At 32.3% G+C, this 23,399-nt stretch overlaps 1 protein-coding gene across 1 annotated transcript in view; it reads left to right on the top strand.

The window, feature by feature from the left end:
• Positions 1-23,399, top strand: part of LRPPRC (leucine rich pentatricopeptide repeat containing) — a 106,293-nt gene that overhangs the window by 49,020 nt on the left and 33,874 nt on the right. Inside the window, exons 15-25 of the mRNA XM_063078331.1 lie at positions 2,492-2,519; positions 4,406-4,463; positions 5,545-5,651; positions 5,864-5,941; positions 6,274-6,318; positions 6,658-6,771; positions 7,824-7,954; positions 8,668-8,753; positions 10,147-10,354; positions 18,322-18,446; positions 18,990-19,096. Of these exons, the coding sequence (XP_062934401.1) occupies positions 2,492-2,519; positions 4,406-4,463; positions 5,545-5,651; positions 5,864-5,941; positions 6,274-6,318; positions 6,658-6,771; positions 7,824-7,954; positions 8,668-8,753; positions 10,147-10,354; positions 18,322-18,446; positions 18,990-19,096 (1,087 nt within the window). The remainder of the gene's footprint in view (positions 1-2,491; positions 2,520-4,405; positions 4,464-5,544; positions 5,652-5,863; positions 5,942-6,273; positions 6,319-6,657; positions 6,772-7,823; positions 7,955-8,667; positions 8,754-10,146; positions 10,355-18,321; positions 18,447-18,989; positions 19,097-23,399) is intronic.

Raw genomic sequence — 23,399 nt, 5'->3', positions numbered from 1 at the left:
AGACCTGAGACTGTTAAAGATAATCAAAAATCTCTTGTCATTCTACTTGTAAATATTTTAGTATACATCTCAGAACTTGGCTCTAAGTAAAACGACTATAACCACCATAATATCATCACATCTGACAAAATTAACAGTAGTAAGAAGAGGAGTTCATCAAATTTCCAAAGCAGTCCAGGATACAGGAAATATAAAGAGCCATTGCAAGTAGCCTAATCGAAAAAGCTGCCTAATTTTTATCAGTATAGATTTTTACTGTATCTTACTCTTCACTGTCCTTCATTTTATCCCATAACGTCTTAGGTCTCCCTCTTTTGTCACTTAATATTTGGCACCAAAAAAAAAAAAATTCTTTTTTGCATATGGAAATGACAAGTAGTCAGAGGAGACTGCTTTATAATTGACGGGGGTTAGATGAAAACTCTCTTGTAATAGTTTTCCGTTACAGCCCAGAGATATGATTTTTAGGTCAATTTATTATTTCTTCTGTTAACTGATTTATCAAAGATTTTTTTTCCCTCAAATCAAAATAAACACTGTACTAAACACATGGCTTCATAAACATTTTTTTCCCACCTATAGATCTTTTTCAAAACTTTTTTGTAATGTGATTCACTGGGAGGGATGATCATAAGGAAGAGGATTCCAGAGGGGCGTGTTAACATTTTTTTTTTTTAAACATAGAATCACAGAAAGTTGCAAAGATAGGACACAGTGGGCCTATATACCCTTCACCCATCTCCTAGTGGTTACATCTTACATAACATACTACATTATCAAAACCAGGAATTTGAAATAGCTACAATGTGTGTACAAAGTTCTATTTTATCACCTGTAAATTCATGTAACCACTACTCCAGTGAAGATACAGAATTACTCCTTCATCACATATATTCCCCTGGTGTTACTTCTTTATAGTCATTACCTCTCCATCCCCCACCCCCCATCCTTAACTCATGGCAATCACTAAATTGTTCTCAATTTCTGTAATTTTGTTATTTTGCAAATGTTATATAAATGGAATTCAGTAGGATGTTATGCTTTGCTTTTTCTCTCAACATAATGCCCCTGAAATCCATCCAAGTTGTTGCATGTATCAGTAGTTCACTGAATATGTTTTTCAAGTAAAAATAAATGCCCTGTTAACTCACTATACCAAGACTCAGTCCACCCAAAACTGCCCACCCTCAAGTTTAAAAAGACTTATGAATTTTTGTGGGTTGTGTATATTATTATATTTACATTATAAAATTACCATGAAAATAATTAACACATAATTAGTTTTCTTTAAGTATAAGTTTGACGTAAGCATACAAAGGTCATAGACATCAAGTACATAAAGCTTGGAAATAATATAAGACCAGTGTTCATTGGTGCTTCTGTTTTATAAATGGTTTTTCATTTAAAGAGACAAAATTAGGGTCAACCGTTCTTTTTGCTTTCTTTGAAATAATTTCAGATTAACAGAAGATTATAAGAATAGTACAGAGAGCTCATGTATATACCACATTCACCAACTTTTAACATTTTTTCATATATTCATTCCCTTCATACATCTATTCATCTGTCAAGTTACATATACATACACACACATAGGTATGTAAAGTGAATTTTTTCTGAATTATTTGAGCTTAGGTTACATATATCATGACTCTTTACTCTTTAATATGTCAGTATGTGATTCCATAGAAAAAGGATATTCTCTCATACAAACAGTGCAGTTAACAAATTTAGGAAATTTAACATTGATGGAATATTTTTATCTAATATACTTCATGTTACAGTTTTATCAATTATGTCCTTTTTAGCATTTCCCTCTCCTATATAGAACCCAGTTCAGGGATGGATGTTAGTTGTCATTTCTCTTTAATTTCTCTAATCTGGAACATTTCTTTAGTCTTTGTCTTTCATGACATTAACATTTTTGGAGAATGTATTTCATGGAGTGTCCCGCATGATGGTTCCCCTTAATTAGCTTCAAGTTAGATATCCCCAGCTGGTATACCACATGAGTGATGTTCTGTCTTCTCAGAGAATTACAGCTAAAGGTGCACAATGCCTATCAGCATCCCATTAGTGACATTAATTTTGATCACCCAGTCAAGATGTTTGATTTCTCCATTATGTGGTTACTATTTTTCCCTTTGCAAGTAACAAGCAGTCTGTGGGCATGTGGGCACTTTGAAAGCATGGAAATATTCTGCTCTATTAAACTTGTACCCCAAGATTTCAGGGTGTTTCTTTAATGATTCTTGCCCAAACCACTCTTTATTTTCCCAAACCACTCTTTATTTTGAAAATTCAAAATGGGTGTGGGTCAACCTTTCTATAGTACCTTGTCCTGCAAATTCAACTAGATTTTACAAACATTTATTTACTTATTTTAAGACTTTAATCTGTGCACACTACTTAAAATAATTGCTAGTGTATTTTAACTTAAAATGTTTGTTAAACCCTGGGTTTATTTTTAATCCTTTGCTGCCCTCTGCAGGTCTATGAATATAAATCTTTGGAGCAAGGTAAGTACTCCTAATATTGCAACTCATGAGGTGCTGTGTAAGAGCAAAACTTTTAATAGCTTCACACATTTGTGGTGTACTATTATAAGCTAATGAATTTAGAATCTTGATATTGGTCATTTTAAAATAGTATGAAATTTGTGGTTGAAGTAATCCTGAGTTAGTCCTAAATTCTTAATAAGATTTTCAGCTTTTCCAAAAGAAAACTGTTAACATTATTATAGTGACTTTTGACCTTACAAATTTAATAATTAATTTTCTTAATATATATATACAAGGTTACTTCAGAAACTGTGGAAAAATAGAAAAGGTAATATGAATATTTCCTTGAATTTTTTGAAGTACACTCATGTACAGTTAGTTGTGTGTGTTTTCATATATGAATGAATATGCAGACCAAGTTTATACTGCTACCTTTTTAAGATGTTAACTGATTTTATGCAGGAAGTGTAATTATAATGATTTGTAAGAAAGATTATCAGCTTAATAAAATTAGAATGCACGTTATTGACTGAAATTCCCAATTAAATAATTTTTTAAATCTAAATTTCATTCAATTCCATTTGTAGTATTACTCAAGCTGTCATTTAAACTATATAGTCAATTCTGTTGGGATATTTATATCTAGAAATAATTCTTTTTTGACTAGAGAGATTTTCATTGGTTTATTAAATATATTTTTGTTAAAAATTTGGTATTACAGTTGGCTGTATTACATCTACTGTATGGCTACAATTTCTGGTAGAATTTGTCTTCTGTGTGTGTTAATTAAAAACATATTTGTAGATGAGAATTATTTTGTTTGGTTTTTCTTTTGAACAATTCTTGTTTCTACCTTTACTAGCCTTTGAGTTGCTATTAACTGCAGCATAATTTTCATGGTGGCATATGATAAATTTTGCCTAATTCGCCTTATTAGCAAATAAATAATAGTAAAAGTAACTGCAGTTTGAGTTGTTAACACTTATACGCCAGGCACTGTTTTAAGAGCAATTAAGCTCAGTTGTAGAATACACATAAAGTAGTTCAAAATTCCTAACCCATATCACTTTGGACAACTACTATATGTTTCCATTCTTATTATTTTCAGCCTGAGGCTGTATAGTCAGATACAGTGTTCAAAGTCATAAGTCAGTACTGTAGGTTGCTGAAAAAGTGTTCTAATTTTTATCATAAAATATATATAATCATAAAATAATTATGATTAATAATTATTTTGATCATAAAATATATATTTGCATTTTTTAAATAAAAATTTTGCCAGTAGAATATTGAAAAATAAGTGTTCTGCATGTTTTTTCATGTTTGAGAATTCAGTTGATAAGAATCCATGAGAATAAACACATTAGAACTTTTCACCCCTTTTGTTTTAGTACCATTAAAATGAATGGAAAAGTGTCATTGAATAACTAAACAATTTAGTTATTTCAGAGTATTTTACTTTATTACTTCTCTAAAATATTTACTTTATTATTTCTGTAAAACTTCATTTGAAGGGAGGAAACTGGTCCAATTTTAATGAGACCAAAAACAATAAGATGAGGAATAATATTGGTTGATAATTTCTATAAGCAGTTTTCTATTTATAAAAATTTATTTAAAATGATATATAAGCAAATCATTTTAGAGGCTTTCTTTGTGATATTTAAAAAAAAAACATTGCAGTTTTCTTTCAATATGGGTTTGTTTTTGTCTTTAAAAGGCAAACCTATTATTTAAAAACAAAACAATCTCCTTGGTGGGTAGGGTTGGTGGTGTTGAATTACTGTGATATAGAATAATACCTTACTAGGGAGAGGCTTTATTATTTCAATAATTCAATTTCAGATTGTATTTGTTCTTGTTTGCTTCTCTTGCTGCAATGCACGAATTTTCTGTCTTACTAGATAACAGAATTGTTGTACAAGGATGGACGTTATTGCCGGGAGCCTCCAGGACCAACGGGTAGTGTTTCAATTTCGATGATTGTAACTTATCCACAAATCCATTCTTCTGTGTAATGATGGGCTAGAAGGATTACAGCAGTAAACACTATCTTTTTGAAAGTGAAATTTGAAAATATTTGGTTATAAATTTTTATATGGATAGCCACAACATTTTGAGATCTATGAGGTGTTTGGTTTTATTGTAATTATTTTTTTAAAAACAGTTGGGAGGCTTTTTCTTTTTGGATATCAAGTAAATGCTTCTTATAGCATCTATGGAAATAGGCTTAAAATCAATGATTCTTCACGTTTATGTGATTTTAATGTTTTGCAGGTGTAGATAATTTTAAACATAAAGTATGAAAAAGGTCTCATGGATTTTTTCCACTTAAATGTAATTTATTACCCAAAATACATTATTTTGACATTTAATGCTTTTCATTTTTTATGTAATAAAGCTTAGAATATATAGTGTTCTGTAAGAAGGTATCCTTCTTGAAAGTTCAAATTTCCTATCGTAAGTATTAACACATGGCCCTATACATTTTATGCTTCAATGCATAGGAAAATTACTGTTGTTACAAAACATCTTTGTTAATCTTGGTTTTTCATTGGCTAATAGGCAGCTCTCCACAGGATTACTGTATCTGCTTATTAAAATTATTTAACTTTCTGTACTCAACATTTAACAATCCTTTCTAATTTATTTCTTTCCGTAAATATTATTCACAAAAAAATTAGTATAGAAATGTGTACAAGACATTTATTTATTCTTATTGCTTGTTATTTGGACAGAAGAGGGGTAAGGCCTTGGGCAGGACCACTTCTGTCACAGAGTGGTGGAAAAAAATGGATTGAAGTAAGATTCAGTACTGAAAAGCTGTCACTCGGTCTGAAAATAATTAATATTCCTTTCACTCACCAGTTAGATATGTGCTCCCAAACCACATAATCTCTATGCCTCAGTGATCATTGTTGCCATTTCAGAGCCTCTCATCAGGGTGACATCTCACACCAAAATGATTTCTTATAAATTAATCTTGATAACATGACAGTCTCAGTAATTTTAGTGGAATGCTTTCTCTTGTTTTTTTCCACAGAAGCTGTTGGCTATTTTCTTTATAACTTGATTGACAGCATGAGTGACTCAGAGGTACAGGCCAAGGAGGAGCATTTGAGACAATACTTCCATCAGCTGAAGGAGATGGTACCATTTCATTTTTTGCTATATAATGCCTGTCCTGTCTGACATGTATCTATTAGATTTGAAATTGCTGCTTTTAAGTACAACCAGACCACTTCTCAATGACATGCAAGAGTTGGAGACTTAAATTATGTCTGTGATAATTTCTGTTAGACAAATTTCAGTTTTGTTTTTTAAAACTCAGGTTTTTTCCCCCCTTCCTTCCTTTTGCACAGAATGTAAAAATTCCTGAAAATATCTACAGAGGCATTCGTAATCTACTGAATAGCTACCATGTTCCTGAATTGATTAAGGTGTGTGTGAAATAATAATCAACTTTATAAAATGCTTAATTTATATATAAAAGCATGTTAAAATTTTATTTAAATATGTTTAAAAATGTATTTCAGTGACAGTCATTAAAACAAAGCTTTTTATTGATTGCTGGTAAATACTGTTTATATATTGAAGGATATATTTAAAACATTAGTTAAAATGATTAACCAAAGTGTGAGTGAACATAATTTCTAAAAAATTTTGGAAAGATGGAAAAGTAGCAGTAAAATGAGGTGAGAATTTCAAAATTTTCTTTTGACATTTTTCCATGTTTTTTCTAATTCTTTACTAATTTAAATCCCAATTTTAGGATGTTAATATGTTGGTTGAAAGAGAGAAGACAGATTCTCAAAAAGTAAGTAGATTTTTGAGTGGATTCTACATGTTATAATAACCACATTTAATAAGAATTCTAGACTGTCCTTGTAAAACCAGTGGTTCATCTAACATTTTTATCATCTTGCATACCTCTAAAGAGTTGGTAAATCAACATATGTAAGAAATTTGCAGATGGTCTCAGGAGGTTTGTAAACCCCTGTAGTCCATCCATGGACCCCAGTTAATATCTCTGATATCATTTATGACATTTAGGAAATTATAAAAGAAAGTCAGTTTAAAAGGAAGAGTGGCAAGGGGTGCATTTTGTGTTTTTAGTAAGTTTTTCTTTTCTCCTTTTTTCTTTCCATTTCTACAGACTCTTCAACTTACATCATCTGATTTGGAGTCTACACTTGAAAAACTAAAAGCTGCAAATCAATCTATAAGAGATGTCCTAAGGCAACTCATTTTAATGCTTTGTTCAGAAGAGGTAACATTTGTTTAAATATTTCAAATATGCTCTTAAGGTAAAAAAATTTTTATAGATAACAGTAGGCAAAAACAGTAATAATATTTGTGAATTTTATAATTGATTATTATACATCATACTTATGAAGAATGCAATTAAAATGAAAGGTTAACTAATTTTAGCTACACCTTGAATGGCATGTTTTCGGGTTGCTATAGTTTGTTTACGATAATCTGCAAAGTGAATGATAGTAACAGCCGTGATAGGTTTATCATACATGCCAAATGTCCTTTCAAGCCATGGCTCCGGTCTCAGATATCTAGATTGTCAAGCAACTGATACATGCAGTAGTCATTTGCAAGTCAAATATTACTAGGTTGTTAATGCAGGGATTGAAATTCCATTTTCCTGCTGGAAAAAAGCTCTTTCTGAGATAAAGGGTCTCTTGCCTTTTTTTACCAGGCGTCCAGCTGTACTTTGTGTTCATTTTAGTGTATGTGTGCAATTTGTGGGGTATCACTAGACTTTTTTCAGTTTCTAGTTCAGTATGATTTGTCCATAAGCCTGTGGTTTTAGGGGAAAAAAAAAATCATCACTAACTTTAAAATTATAACATGCTACTTTTAAATTCTAAAATATTTTTTCACCTTACTTGGATACTAAACTAGACTTAGGAACTTTTCAATGATATATGTTTGGAAATTAGACTGCAAGTAGGGGCTGACTTGGGAAATATTTAATCTAGAATTCTTTTTTTTATAATACAATATACAAAGCTAAGACATCAAATATGGTATAAATAATGGCCTATTTTATATTACAGGTAATAAATCTTTTAAACCTTTCATATATGTCTGACTCGTCTGCTTTTTAAAAGATGAATAAAAATACTGAGGGGTAGGCAGAGTCAGGTTGATAATGTGAAACCATTTATTTTTAAAGTACTATTAACTTTTTCTAAACTCTGAACATTAAAACTAAAAATGTGACATTTTTACCTTTATATTAATTATTTCCTTTTAAAAAATTTTTATTTATTTATTTATTTATTTTACTTCTATCCTTTATTTTAGAATATGCAAAAGGCCCTCGAGGTAAAAGCAAAATATGAATCGGACATGGTTGTTGGTGGCTATGCAGCTTTAATAAATTTGTGTTGTCGACATGATAATGCAGAAGATGCATTGAACTTGAAACAAGAATTGTGAGTACCCTGGCAATTAAACAAGTCATCATCATTTATAGTGATTTATAGTCCTTGATGGATCACCTAGATTGAATATTACTCTCTTACATAAGGTAATTTAAAAAAATTCTTTTGTGGTCGATGTTTGTGAAATTTCATAATATGAGGCTCTTTGATTAATTATGACTTGTTTCAGGAAGGTGTCTTTAAGTATAAGACATTTTATTCCTTAAAGCCAAGGTTTTTTCCCATTGATTATGCAACTGCATGTCACATCAGTGGTGATGGTAACTGTTTTATAAGTCTTGATAACATTTACCTTTCTATATTGCAGTGTAAACAAAGTTCTTTTCATTTCTCAGGTATTTTTGGTTTCTCAATTTGATAGATTTATCAAATAAAAATTCTTTTTGGGTATTTCAGTGTTCATAATGAAATTTAGAATCACTCAAAGTGCTGTGAAGCCAGAGTTTCTTCATTCATATCATTTGCACATGGAGTGATGCAATATGTATGTAGTGTTAGATTTTTACTACTCTAGTCACTTTGAATATAATTACATGTGTATTTGTATATGGCTTCAAAAATAAACCTTAACTGAAAGTATAGAGGCCAATGTTAATAACAATTCTGACCTACTGATAAGCTTTTGAAAGTGATAAAATGGATATCACAGTCCTTTTGCAGTTAATCAGCTGTTAACATAATATAAATGTGGCTTTAATTTTTAGTGACCGTTTGTATTCATCTGCTGTCCTTGACACCAGCAAGTATGTAGGCCTTGTAAAAGTATTGGGAAAGCATGGGAAGCTCCAAGGTAAGCATTGACACATAAAGGAAATATATGATTTAAGTATCCTACTACTGGAATAACATGTGAATTGATATTAATGGTATATCATGTCCTGCAAAGTGCTTGAACACTTTGCATACAAATTTGCATGTGAATCCAACCAGAGCTGTATGGACAGTGTGGGCCATTAGTTTTAATGGATTGGCAGGCTTGTCATTTACATTTGCACAGCTCAGTGCTTTTTGCATTTCTGCAGCTAGTTTTTATTAGCATTGCTGTTTGGATTGAGTTTGAAGATCATGACTTATGGCACGATTTGCTTATATGCCTGCACTAATGGCTTTGTTTTTGCTTAAGAAGGTCTGAATGCTGAACATAAAACCTACAAACATAATCTTATATATAAGAATCTGAATTTTGCAGTAGTCCCTGTCTTAACTTTTAAATACATTAACAAAATGTATACTTTAAATTTTTTATTTAGAAGTTCATGGGAAAAGCATAGCTGATTAAATAGCTGATTTTCATACTCTAATTTTCTTATTGTTGAGATAATGCTAAGCTTAATATAATTAATCACATTTGATAATATTCTGTTTGCTTGTTTCTTAACTTTCTAATTTAGCTTTATTTTCAAACTTCCTTTTTAGCCTTCTATTTCTAGAAAAGATTTTTAATTTTTTTATAAGAGAGAAATGTATGGGAGACCTGTTTTATTTGCACAAGCAATTTTTTTCCTAGGAAGCCTTTCTAACACAGAAAACTGTTTATAAGGATTAGCCTGCTTTTTAAAAATCACTTTTTGTAAAGTGGTTGAAACATTTTGCGTAATAAGAACAGCATTATAAAAATGCACTTATTTCATATCCTAAAATGTTTGTTTCTGCCTTACTAATGAAGCTTAATGAATCTAATGTATTAACATTCAGTCTTCTGGAAAGCTTTCATTGGCTCTGCTTGGCTAATTAGTATCGACATAGCAAACAGGCCCTATCAGTATCAGACCATTAGTCTGGCTGTATATACAGTGTAAACACATCTTTATTATCTGGCCTCCTGACAAGCCATCTGCTGAAGAAACAATGGTGTGATTTAGCAGATGTTAGCTCTGAACGATAAAAGCATCCATTTAGTAGGATCTTACAGCTATAGGGCAGACCATACAGGGTTATGTGGTGCAGAGTGGGCACACAATCCCTATCTATAATTTGTAGTCAAAGTTGCAGGGAAATGATAAAACCATGCTATTGTGGATTTATAATTGTAGTCTCGTTTAGAAATGCAAGTAGTAATTAACTTGAAATCAGCATTATACACTAGAATTTACATTCCTGCTGGGCTTGAAATGCTGTTTTAATAGCAGTTTGTTTTCCCTACATGAAATTACCTAAGGGTCTTTTGTGTTACTTCATTGTAGATGCTATTACCATTCTAAAGGAGATGAAAGAGAAAGATGTTCTCATCCAAGACGCAACAGTCTTGTCCTTCTTCCACATCCTAAATGGCGCAGCTTTAAGAGGTGAAATTGAAACAGTAAAACAGTTGCATGAAGCCATTGTAACTCTAGGATTAGCAAAACCATCTGCCAGCATAAGTTCTCCATTGGTCACTGTATACCTGGAAAAGTAAGTTCATTGAATTTTACATGTTGGCATTAAAAGAATGAATCTAATCATTTTGAGGTAATACTTTGTAAATACTCTGGTGATGTGGAATGGAAGCCTTCGAGGTCATTTGCCACAGAATAAGAGTACTAATATGAACCAGGTGACCTTTAAATCACTAGCATCCCTGTGGTCCTATGGATTACTTTTCAATGGAATGGTCTCTGGTGATTTTTTTTGTAGGAGCATGTGATGATGTTACATGAAATTGAATTCAGTTTTTCCCAGTTTTAAGCCTAGTCAGTGGTAATTATTAATAAATATAAGAAAGCAGGATCCTCTAGGACTTTTGATTGTGTGTCATGACTGCTGTTCAGGTAATCAATGTAGAAGCATCTCTTCAGTGCTCCTTTACTCCATGTGATATTTTAATTACATTTACCAATACAGTTATTCTAGCTTTGATAAATGTTGTAGAAGGTTTCTCTATCTTGTGGGAAGGTGAATTTTGTTGATAGGGCAAGATTTATTGAGTCTGAAAGTTATTCCATTTAAAATGCTCTTGTTGGTGCCCAATTTAGGGTGGCTTTTGCAGTGCAAATTATAAAATCAATCTACTAGTTTGTAAAGAGTGAAACATTTTAGTAAAATGATTAAGCACTCTTTATCTTTTCCTTTTGCGTTTGTTTTTGTTTTCTGTTTTGTTTTTAATTTCTTAGTTCTTAACCTCTTTGTCATCTTTTCCATGGCTTAATGCAGTTTGTAATCTGCTTATTTTGTGATTAGGGTATGGATGTTGCCCTATCAATGCCAGGAGAAAAATAAAATATTTTAATGGCTCTCATATCCTCCCCAAATTTCGGGTAGTTTTCTTTACTTATTAGGGGGTATAATTAATTGAATTTAATGAATGATTTAATATTGAATTTAAAATGTAGAATAAAAAACATCTCTTTTAACTAGCTCTCTGTTAGGAAATGTATACACACCACACACACACAAATACACGTGTGCGTGCACACACACTAAATAATTCCTTTGCCATCCAATCAAAAACAGTTATCAAGTTAGATGATTGGCCAAATCTTAACTTCACAGTCTCAGCCTTACATCCTTTTAAAGAAATAGTGTTTCAAACAATTACTGTTACTGAGTTCTCATATTCACAGCCAACTTTATACAGAAATCCTATAATTAATATGCTTCCTTCTAGAATTTTTTTTGATTGTTTAAAAAGACCCATCTCTGCAAATTGCATGTGGAACTCTGCATAGGGATTTGAAAGAAATGGGCCCAGTGCCCAGAAGAATTAGGCCCTCCTACACTATTGGGCAAAAATAAAGTAATTAACAATGAAAATGAGGCCATGGTAGAAAAGTATCTTACAAATAGAAATTCTTCAGAGATGGAGGAAATGTGAAAGTTTTCTGAAAGAGGTCTGCAGATGGTGCTTATGAACCAGGGAGAACTTACCCAAGAGCAAATGCAAACAACATGGTATTCAGATGTTAACCTGGAACATGCTCTGTGCTTCTGATTGTTCAGTGCAGTCAAATATTTGTATGTCTCAGTCAAATTTGGCTGTCCCTTTTAATTGGTCTGAATAAATTAGTATCTTTTCCTTTATGGTGTCTTACTACTTTCAGATACTTATAAAAATTATCACCTTCAATTTTTATTTGCCTAGGTTTTTAGGTTTTTGTGTTATTGTTAGTCTTTTGGTTTTGTTTTTCTTTTATTCTCTTTACTTTGCAGATGCAGTCTCTATAACAAGGTCTTTCAGTTTTACTTCTCATAATAACAAGGTTTTATTGACTTTTAGAATCATGAGAATAATAAAAAGGAGATATAGGATATTTCATATTTATAAAATTGTGGAAAGCAGCAGTATCACTTCTAGTGAGAGAAATGCTGGAGTAAAACATTGACTTCGAAACTCTTTTGAACTATGATCCCCCAACTGATGGAAGATAGCTAATTAATTCAGAATCATGAGAAATACTAGCCTGCCAAAAAGTCTGCATGTATTTGATTTGATTAAATATGTTTAATCTTCAGTAATATCATGTAATTGACGTCAGCAGGTATGAGCTCATCTGAAGATTGAACCTTATTTATTAAAACTTGAGATAAAATTATGAAAAACATTTCAGAACATCATAAAAAGTCTTCATTCTTTCATTCAAAAGCAAGCATCTTTTCAGCATGTCATTGTAAAAGACTCTAAAGGATATCACTTTCATATTGTAATTCTGAAGCAAATCCATGAGATTGAGTTCCTTAGAAAGATAAAGATTTAGATTCAGTACACCTTAGTTTTGAACTGATTTTTCCAGCATTGGATAAAACACAGGAGAAATTAATACTCTTGTCAGTTTGTTTTACTTGGATAATGTAAAACTTCGTGGGTATGGAAATAATGCATTTGCCAAGGGAAATCCAAAACAATAATAGGTTTGCAAAATTATAAGAAGTAAATTAACCTGTTCTATTATGAAAATGATAATACTTGCATTGAACAGAAAAGAAATGCACAGAGTTAAACAAAATCTTCATCTATTTCATTTACATTATATTATAGAGTATAAGCTACATATCTACATATAGTCCAAATGAATGTTATTTTTAACATTTTCTTTTGTAAGTACAGTACTTTATTTTTACTGAAATAATGCCTGATTGAAATCATGTCTGATTCAGGGAGATGACAGGGATCCTCCATATTAAGGAAGAAAGAAATGCTTTAAAAAAGGTTAAAAGAGCTTCTGGTTAGTCTTCATGTTATGGTAAAGGAGATGAAATTAATAAAATCTGGGGAAATTAGATTTAAAAGCATAAAAATTTGTGTAATGCAGTTTCAGATTCACTTGTTTTATAGCTGATCCATTTGGTTTCACTACATGTGAAAAATATCTGAAGCTGTTTAACTGGATTATATTAATGCAGATGATCAAAGCAGCTTTAATTTCTGCTTTCCATTAAGGATTTTTTTGTGCTAATTTGTGCTGTAATCTGTATATGTACATATGCATTTCATTTAAGTGCATGATGGACTTTGTATATATATATAATCCTTCCAGAACTCTTGCTAAATTAATGTTGAGTTCTTCATAAAGGTCACAATTTCTGAAAGAGGAACCTATAACAATACAAGTTTTGAAACTCACTATAATGCTTTTCAGTATGTTACATAAATGGGAAATATACTTTTTAAAATGCTGATTATTTTGTCATACACAGCCCCCTTCAATTTTAGCATCTTCATTTGTACTGGATATTTTTATTATTTATGGGAATGCTTGCCTTCTAGAGTAAAACTCTTTATGTGCTGAAAGGAAATTAAGGAGGTTTGGCTCTTTTACTCCATTATTGCAATTAAGAATTTAGCATCATCAGTGCCAAAGGACAAAAAGTGGTTCATTTGCCCTGGGGGGACAGGACAGTGATAAGATGATTTTTCGTCAGGGATCATTGGGTCGTAATTAAGTTACATTCATGGCTATTGCTTTTTGAAGGATGATTGGTAAATGACAGGCTTCATGTGCTTAGAACGGACAGTGTGCAGTTGGGTTTTTTCTCTCTGTGTCAGAAAATCCTGTTGAGCCTGATAATGTAAATGTGGCATTTTATTCTGAACAAAAGAGCAGGGAAATGAGCTATCTTGTCTAATCATTCAGTTGTTTAACACCGACTTCCAGTTTAGACTCAATTGGCTGGAAAGCACTTGACATGTGAAGTTAGTGCTGTTCGGAACGCATGTTTGAGTAAATTTTAAAGTAAGTGACAGCTAAATTGTACCTAGGGAAATTACAAAGCCTTCAACACAGTTAATTTTTTGGGGAGGATTAGTTGTAATTGCAACACTAGTCTCCTTGAAGATTCCTCATTTATAGATGATGAACAGAAAAAAAACATTTAGCTCTTTCAAGGGCTGGTTCTTGTAAAAGAATAATTTTTGTGAAGATGATGGTTTCTCCTGAATTGATTGCTCCTCATTCTGAACATCTGCTTAAGATTTTATAGAATAGTTTGATTTTAGGTGCTGAGTTTGGATTTTTGTTTTTTTGGTTTTTTCTCCCTCTTTAAAACTCTTCCCCCTGCTTCCTCTTTTCCTTTCTCTAGTGATTTCAGATTTGAGAGCTTTTCAGTCAGTAAACCCTTTAGGTAAATTGCCACTTCGCTAACACTTTATGCATAATGTTGAAGCATTTTAGTCCAATTAAAAGTCAATATTTGTTATCTTTTTTGTTGTTTAAATTAAGTATACTTCGTGATTGGAAAGTTATTTATAGTAAGGAGACTAAGTTTAAAGCTGTTGATAAGTGAATAGTTGTCATTGGTTCTTGTTTTAATAATTCAAAATTGTATGAAACACATTTATAATTTTTACAGTTATATGTATTGAGGAATTTATTTGAGTTAGGAGTACATTGTTTCCTGGTATCTCGAAGTAAATATTTTTATCATCAGTGGATGCCTCATATAAATGTATGTCCAGCAAACTTACATCTTACGTAGTGTTTGCTTTTCTGTCAGTGATATCATAGCATAGTTTAATTTCATAATAAGGACTAAAGAGGTAACATCAGATTTGCTATTTGAGCTTTAAACTTACCTTTTTTGGACATTCCTATGTGTAATAATGAAAAAATTATAATTTGTAGTAGTTTTATATATAGTCATGTTCCCTTAAAAAATGAATTACATGTTATAAAATGAATTTTGATATGGGCCAATTATATATGTTTGTTCTTAAAGTTTAGAACTATAGAATCTTCTTTTCCCCAGTTATGTCTTTATTTCCATAGGCTCATAGAATTTTGTTACAGCTTATATTGTTAATTCGTATCAATCAAAATATTACTTTTTTAAATAATTACTTTTTATTAGCATGTATAATTTTATTCATGAAAATTACATACTCCTTTGAAATTTTGGGGGTAGGGTCTGGTCTTTGAAAATATCACTTTTTTTTTTTAGAGATAATGGTATGATAGAGTTGATTTTCATTTAGTGTTATTTGAGATTTGTGAAAGCAATGACTGAATTTGGGGGGGGGCTGCTGGCTGATACGGGGATCCGAACTCTTGACCTTGGTGTTGCAAGGCTGCACTCTAACCAACTGAGCTAAGCAGCCAGCCCAAGTGACTAAATTTTTATGAGGAATGGACTTATAAAAATTTGTATGTAAAATTTTAGGAATTATGCATATATTCTGAGAAAAGAATGGAATCAAAGTTTTGAGTGTAGAATTAATGTGTTGACAAGATTTCTTCAAAGGAATATTGTTATTTTCCAGTAGAATTTTAAGTCATTTCTGGTGTACAGAGTGTACAAAGGAAATCACACACCACTTTTAAGCCACAGATGCAAGATGTATACTCATTCTCCCACATTTAGTCCTAAGGCAGTTTCTACCTTTTTCCTTTTGATATTTTGCTCTTCTTACTGATTTCATCCTGCTTAATAAAAGTAGTATTTTCACGCGATAATTTCTCCACTGGCATGAAATGTGTGTAGGTGACCTAATAAGCACATATTCATAAAACCTCACAGTGTTAGAATTGGGAGAGAACCCAAAGGTCCTTGAGTTCAGTCATTGTGATAATCTGCTTTTCATCACAACTTCTAGAAATGTATCACCTTACAGCCAAGTTGCCTGTAGTACTTACCAGTTGGGATTGAAATTGAAGGTCCTGTGAGTATACAACTGTCTTCACAGCAACGTAAATTTTAAATGCTTTTTCATATTTTTCAGTTCCATCACGTAAGTTTTCAAGCTTTGATAGGAAAGGTTAATGGTGACATAAATTACATGAGGAATGTATATTTTTATATTTTTAAAATGACGTGATCCAACCACAAATCAGAATGTAGATAACAGGGACTGAAAAGAATAGACTAGTTATTTAGTTCATTTCTATCTTCAGTATACTTTGTATGAAGTGTTTCATTATAGATTTCTAATTCATTTTGTTGGCAACCTAAAAGAAGTAACATTGTTACTTAAAGTTACTAACAAATATATGAATTATTTCCATTTTGCTATTCTTGTCTTTTCTGTTGTTGTTCTGTGCGTGTATAATTTTCAGAAGCATATATTTGGAGACCAAAGATTATTAACATGTCGCTTTGATTGACAGAACAATTATTCATGCATTTATTGATAGCTTGACCTAATGTAGGGGAAATACAATTGAGACAATACTATTCTAGTTTGAGAATTGATCTGAAAAAGCAAATCTTGCCACTTAAAATCAGTATGTGTTAGTTTTGCTCTTAGAAGTGTTTTAGTAGTTTTCCATATAGTAGAATTGTAGAAAGCCAATAACTGAACCTGTTTCTGAAGCAAGGGAAAATACTGATTATATAGAGCTTTATATCATACGTGGTAGCTACTGTAGTGTTACTCTTGTATGACAGTAATCTAGCCTGCAACATCTACTTGCGGTTTTGAAATTAACCTGTAATTTAGTCTTCACCCCAAATGACAAAAATTCAAATGACTCTGTGGGGTGCCAGAAGATGCACTGTAAACAGGGCTTAGTAAGGGGATAAGGTAGAGTTCTGTCAGGATAGGCTCGTTTTCACTGTGGCAGTATTATTGCAGTAAAATTAACACTTCTTCATTGTATTTTACTTTTTTAGTACAATTTAAAATCTTAATCTGGATAAAATAGTAATTCAGTCTAGGGCAACATAACATTTGTATAATGGACAAAAATGTTAAGCCCTTAATGGAAAATTGAAAAGGTTTTCTTCTTTATGAAAACTTGTGTGTGAGAGAAATTTATGTTCTCTACATAAACTGTCATTAGTTGTCAGTAGTTGTACTTTGGCTTGTGCCTCTAACCATGCCTCTTTTAAAATATATTTCATACTCTCTTTTCGAAAATCTTTAATTTCTCATTCCGAATTGTAGCACCTTATTCGGTTATTCAAACAACAGTGCTTTTAATAGACCATAATGTATAGTAAGATATACTGAACTGAAAGTGGGTAGACCAGGGACCTGCTGCCAGTGCTCTTCTCTGTTTACCTAGTACCTTTGGGAAAATCAATCTCTAGATGCCTCAATTTCCTCATCTCTTCAAGATAAACAGGGGTGGCAAGTAGAATTGGATCATATAATCGCTGTAGTTCTTCCAAGGTCTTACATATTTCTCGTACTGTCATTTCCTATTTAAAAGGACTTTGAGGACCCACAAGAATATATTCCACATTCTAGAGAAACTCTAGCTTAATGAAAATACATTTTTACTTTAATTCATCACCACATAAAAGAAGCTGGACTTTATAACTGGAAATAATTTTTAGCAACTTACCCTCTAATGAAAAAATGTTTAGAGTTCTCCTAGAATTCACTGACCCACAAGAGTATCCTACTTTTAGCAATAGTAAGTTCCTATATATATGAAACTTGAGGTTATTTTCTACTTATCTGGTAAGGTGGCTGTATGAAAAATATTATGATAAAGTTGAAAGTTGCTTGAAAATTGCTTGATAGCTACTGGTGGACATTTAATAAAGTTTTCCAGATCTGAAATTGTCAAGGGCCGTAGAGGCCCATAAGTAGTTGGAAAAAATATTTGACAATAGTCCTTGCTTTTAGAAATAATGTATTGTTACTGCAATTTATTACATAAAGCCAGATTAAATTTATAATAAAATCAGATAATGCCTTAATCTCTTTGGTTTTTTTTTTTTTTTTTTTTTTTTAAGTATCATTTAGTAAGTGAAACAATAAAAGATGAAATAGGGAAAACAGTGACCTGCTAGTGATGTGTGTATTCTGAACATTTATTTACATACAAGGATTGCTTTCCTTACTTTTATTTTCCATTATGGCTTTGTGATTTTCTACCTGAAGTAAAGCTCATTGACTTGTATACATTTTGACTGGTCATTATACATCTCTGAACTATTGTTGAGAGCCTAAACTAAATTAGATATCTTTTATTCGTTGTTAATTTTTTGATGTTTTTAAGGGATGACTTACCTGCTGCTCTTGAAGTCACCATTGACTGCTATGAAAAGTATAAAGTATTACCAAGGATTCATGATGTCTTATGTAAACTGATAGAGAAAGGCAAGACTGATCTAATTCAGAAAGGTTAGTAACCTTCTAATATCCTAGTGCAGTCAGAATTTTTTTTCCTTTTTGCTTATTTAATCTTAATGTATCCTGTGAAAAGAAAACTTAACAGAAGGCAAACACATTGAGAGAAACTGTGTTACACTTCTGAATTGTAAAGAAAAATATCAGGTAGATTTTCAACATTATAAATGCCCTTGATTTTAATAACTTCATTTTGAAAAGTTACTCCTCTATTGTTTTTGTGCTATACTTCTTGTTGGTCTGCTTTTATGAAGATTTTTTATCTTCATACTCACCCATTCTCTTTGAAGCTAGTCTTGGTACATGTATGACATTATGACATTAAGATTGGGAAATATCCTAGATAAAATAATTACCTAAATTATCTATTAGATAAGCAATATGACAGAAAGTTGATATAGTTATAATCTTTAAGTTCTTGATTTTTTTTTAAGATAAAGGTTTTTTGTTTTTTTATTTGTCCAGAACTTTGTGTGATACTGTGTTCTTATTTATTTTTTCTTCTAATAAATATATATATTTTTCTTTCCTCTCTAGCAATGGACTTTGTGAGCCAACAACAAGGTGAAATGACAATGCTTTATGATCTCTTCTTTGCCTTCCTACAAACAGGAAATTACAAAGAGGCCAAGAAGATCATTGAGGTGTGATGTTTTTAACTACAGTGTTCTAAATGTACAGCTATTTAACTCTTAATTAGAATACATTTAAAAATTTTAACCTTTAATTACACTTGTTCTGATTCATGTTAATAGAATTCAATCCCAATAATGGGGGGAGGGGGGAACTTGGCCAGCTTCTTTATTGTATATAATTACAGTTCAGAAAAGGCAGTCTGGTTGTATATTGAATTTGTTTCCTCACTTTGTTAAATTCACTATTATATATCAAAATGATATTTGCATATTAAATCTTGGATTGTGGAACAATTAAATTAAACTGGCATTCCTGGGTGTAAAGTTGCTAATCCTCTTTGCCAAAGAATTCTTTGTTCTTAAAAGCAGTGGAATTTAATTTGCTGCAGACCATGCTCAGATTTATTTGTAATGCTTGTCTACAAGTTAATCAGCCAAACAAGTGCTGTCTGCAACTGTTTGGCATTTAATTTAAATTTTCTTCTTCTTTTTTTTATTATGGTAAGCAGCTTATGGGAAATGGTAGGTGACAAACCTGGCCTATTTAGGATTAGTGTATTTTATCTAGGCTTTACTGAAATTTTCCTTACTGGAATTGATAAGTCAGAGGGCAACTATAAAGTCTGTCCAAATTGTGATTAACTTCACTATTAAACAATTCTGTGTCCACTAAGAAAACAAAACATTCTTCAAAAGATGGGCCCATCATCTTAAAAATTACTTCATGTCATTAAAACTGTTAACTTACAGATACATTAGGAATCACATTTCTCTCGGATCATTTTTTGACTTTATGTCTTTTTCCAAAAATGCCCGTGATGGGCAAGATGCAAAGGTGGTATTTGACCTCCTTATTTGTATATTGATGACTGCTTTCATGAAACTGAAAATGTAGGCACACAGCCCAGAAAATAGTTATTGTTTCTCCTGATGTTTTTCAAATAAGTTTAGTATAGGAAAAGAGGACTGTGAAATTAATTTAGAACTTTCTGTCTGTCTCTTTCTGTCTGTCTCATGACTCAATCTACCCACCTGTCAGAGGACAGTGGGACGTGCTGTTTTGGACAGGTGCTCCTGTAGCTTAAGTATTTCATTTGTATTTTCTAGAAAATGGTATAAATTATTTTATTGAAAGCACACAGTGAATGTGAAAATGAGAGGAGTGTTTGCCTGTTGAACTCTACTACTCTGTATGCATGGTATCAGTATTAGAAGGTCACTGATTAGAGTAGAAAACACAGGTTTTCAGATAATGGCAATGAGAGGTTCTACAGTAGGAAAGTATGTGCCTCTCTTTATGTAATAAGCAAGGCATAACAGAAGAAGCCAAAGGCATAAGAGTGAGTTGTCCCTTTGTCATCTACTTGCTTGTGTATGATAATGGACAAGTTACTAAACCTTCCTAAGCTTCTTCATCTGTAGAAGTGAATATAATGCGTGTCTTTAAGATTCAATCACATAATGTATGTAAAGCAGCTTGCATGTTTTCTGGATTATGGTAAATGATCAGTAATATTAATTCTTTTTGCCCCTTAAAGATAGGGATTGTGTTGTCTTTTTTGCCCCACATAATTCACAAAATGATGCTTAGCGAGAAGGTATGTGTTTGTCACATGAATAGGTAAGAGAAAACTGCCTGTTAGTTACTTTAGAGCTTTGCCAGTATACAACAGCATTTAGGAATGGCTGTCTATTGATGACAGAGTTTTTGTAGTGGTTGTGTACAAAGTTGTAAAGGGTAAAGCATAGCTTTACAGAGCATTGCAGTTCCCGAGGGTAGGTAGGACAACAAGGTGTGTAATATATGAGAATATACTGAAGCACATTTTCAGGCTTTTTTAATGGTTAATTGGGGGTGAATTAAAGTGGGAACTTGCTTTTTTCACCATTAAAATGGAAGACCTAGAGTTCTCTCTTATCGTTTCCTAAGGATTTTTGAAAATATAAAAAGTAATGAAAATTAATAAACTAGGATCATATGAGCTTATGAAAGAATACTATAAGTACTGAGCAACATTTTTATCATTCCCCAAAAAGGAATAGTTATTTATCAATGGGTAGATTCACTACAGTTGAATTTCCAAAGCTTCTTTATATATGAAGCACTGTGGCAGATAACAACATAAACCAGACATGAAAATACTCACATTAAATAAAGAAAGATACAGGCAAAATTCAATGTATAAGTGCAGTCTGTTTTATTTTAAAAATTAGTGTACATAAATCATGAATTATATATAATACTTTTAACATAGTTTTAAATCTTATTTCTATGCATGGATTATTGCAGGAGGGCGGAATTATAGCTTAGTTTTCAAATATCCTTTTGTGTATTTTGAGTTTTTTATAAGGAGCGTGTACAATTGACCCTTGAACAACATGGGTTTGAACTACGAGGGTCCACTGTATGCAGATCTTTTTCAATTAATATACATACAGTACTGTAAATGTATTTCCTCTTCCTTAAGGTTTTCTTAATAACATTTTCTTTCTCTAGCTTACTTTACTGTAAGAATACAGTATATAATACATACAAGGGTACTTCAAAAACTTCATGGAAAAATAGAATTAAAAGATAATATGAATCTTTCTGTGAACTTTTTGAAGTACCCTCATAGAGGATATTAAATGTGTATAAATAGACTGTTTATGTTGTCTGTAAGGCTTCCAGTTAACAGTAAGCTATTAGTAATTAAGTTTGGGGGGAATCAAAAGTTATATGAGGATTTTTGACTGCATGGGGGTTGGCGCTTCTAACCTCTGCATTGTTCAAGGGTCAACTTCTTAAACCAGAAAAAATGTTATTTTCTTCCAAATCAGACTAATATCAGCCCTCAAGGAGCCGATGTGAAGCTCCTTGAACATGAGATAATTATGTGAAGATAACTGCTATATACAACTGAAAGGTGTTAATTGCTATAGGAATGGTATAAGTAGTTCAAAAGTGGAATTTATTCCTAGTGTAGGAAATTAGGGAAGACTTTCTGGAGGAAATAGGCCATGATGGATGTGGCAGTACTTTAACATTAAGGCGTTTGATAGGATTGGGAAATGTAATGGAGGTAAAGACGTAGAAAAGAGAAGCTCTAAGTAGTGCCTTCATCCTGGGCTATAAGATTTGTGAGAAATATTTTGGAATGGTAGATTGTTCCCAGATTTTAGAGATCCTCAGTATCAGAATAAGGAAATTGGAGTTAATTCAGAAGACAATGGACTCCGAGTAGAGTTAAAAAGAAATGTATACTAGCAGAAGGGTGTAAAAAGATTAAAGGGAGTTTGAGGCAGTGAGATTAATAAGGATCTGAATTAGGGCTGTGGTCATGGGGATTTTTAGATACTTTACTCATTCATCTCAGTGATATTTAATCACTGAAGGATAGTGACCTTAGTTAACAGAAGGTAGGGCGAATTAACAGGCATGAGATAAACTAAGGCTCTGACTCAGACCTGATACATCCTCTCCTACAATGAACCCTTAGAATTGGCATTGGCAGATTTCTTTCTCTGCAACTTCTTGAATGAAGCCTTTTAACTAAGGTGGCTGATAGCCTTGGAGTGGCTTCTCAGTTTTTTTTTTGTTTTTTTTGTTTTTTTTGTCTTTTTGTGACCGGCTGTACCGCACTCAGCCAGTGAGCACACCGGCCATCCTTATATAGGATCCGAACCCGCAGCGGGAGCACTGCTGCGCTCCCAGCGCTGCACTCTCCCGAGTGCGCCACGGGGTCGGCCCATGGCTTCTCAGTTTGACCAACTTGTCCTTCCTTTCTTTTTCCCTAACTTCCTTCCTTCCTTCCTTCTGTCCATCCTCATCTCTCCCTCCTCCTTCCCTTCAACAAATAATTATTGATTACTTCTTACATCCTAGTCGAAGAGATAGACTTTAAAGAAATGAATCTATCAAATGCAATAATTACTGTAAGAAAAAGTGTTGTAGAGGGACCTATATTACACTAGGTTTTTCTGAGATAGTGATGTTTGGGATGAGAACTGAAAGATGAATTGGGAGCCAGCCATGTAAAAAGTGGAGACAAAAGAATTTCAGGCAGAGGGAACTGCCTGTGCAGAGGCCCTGAGGCAAGAAGTGCTTTCATCCTTTATCCTTGCTCTGCCTCTTAGGACTTTTATTAGATAACACTAATAAGATGACATCTGGAGTGTCTGGTACTTTTTTTGTTGTTATTAGCAGCTGGCTGGTATGAGGATCCAAACCCTTGACCTTTTTGTTATCAACACTGCTCTTACTAAACACTTAATGAATGTTAGTTTGATTCCCTTCCTTTTATATGACATTCTTTCCTCTGTTGAAGTCAGC

Source organism: Cynocephalus volans, chromosome 14, assembly GCF_027409185.1.
Source record: "Cynocephalus volans isolate mCynVol1 chromosome 14, mCynVol1.pri, whole genome shotgun sequence".
NCBI lineage: Eukaryota > Metazoa > Chordata > Mammalia > Dermoptera > Cynocephalidae > Cynocephalus > Cynocephalus volans.
Note: the sequence above shows the minus strand (reverse complement) of the source record. Positions and strands in the feature narration are given on the sequence as shown.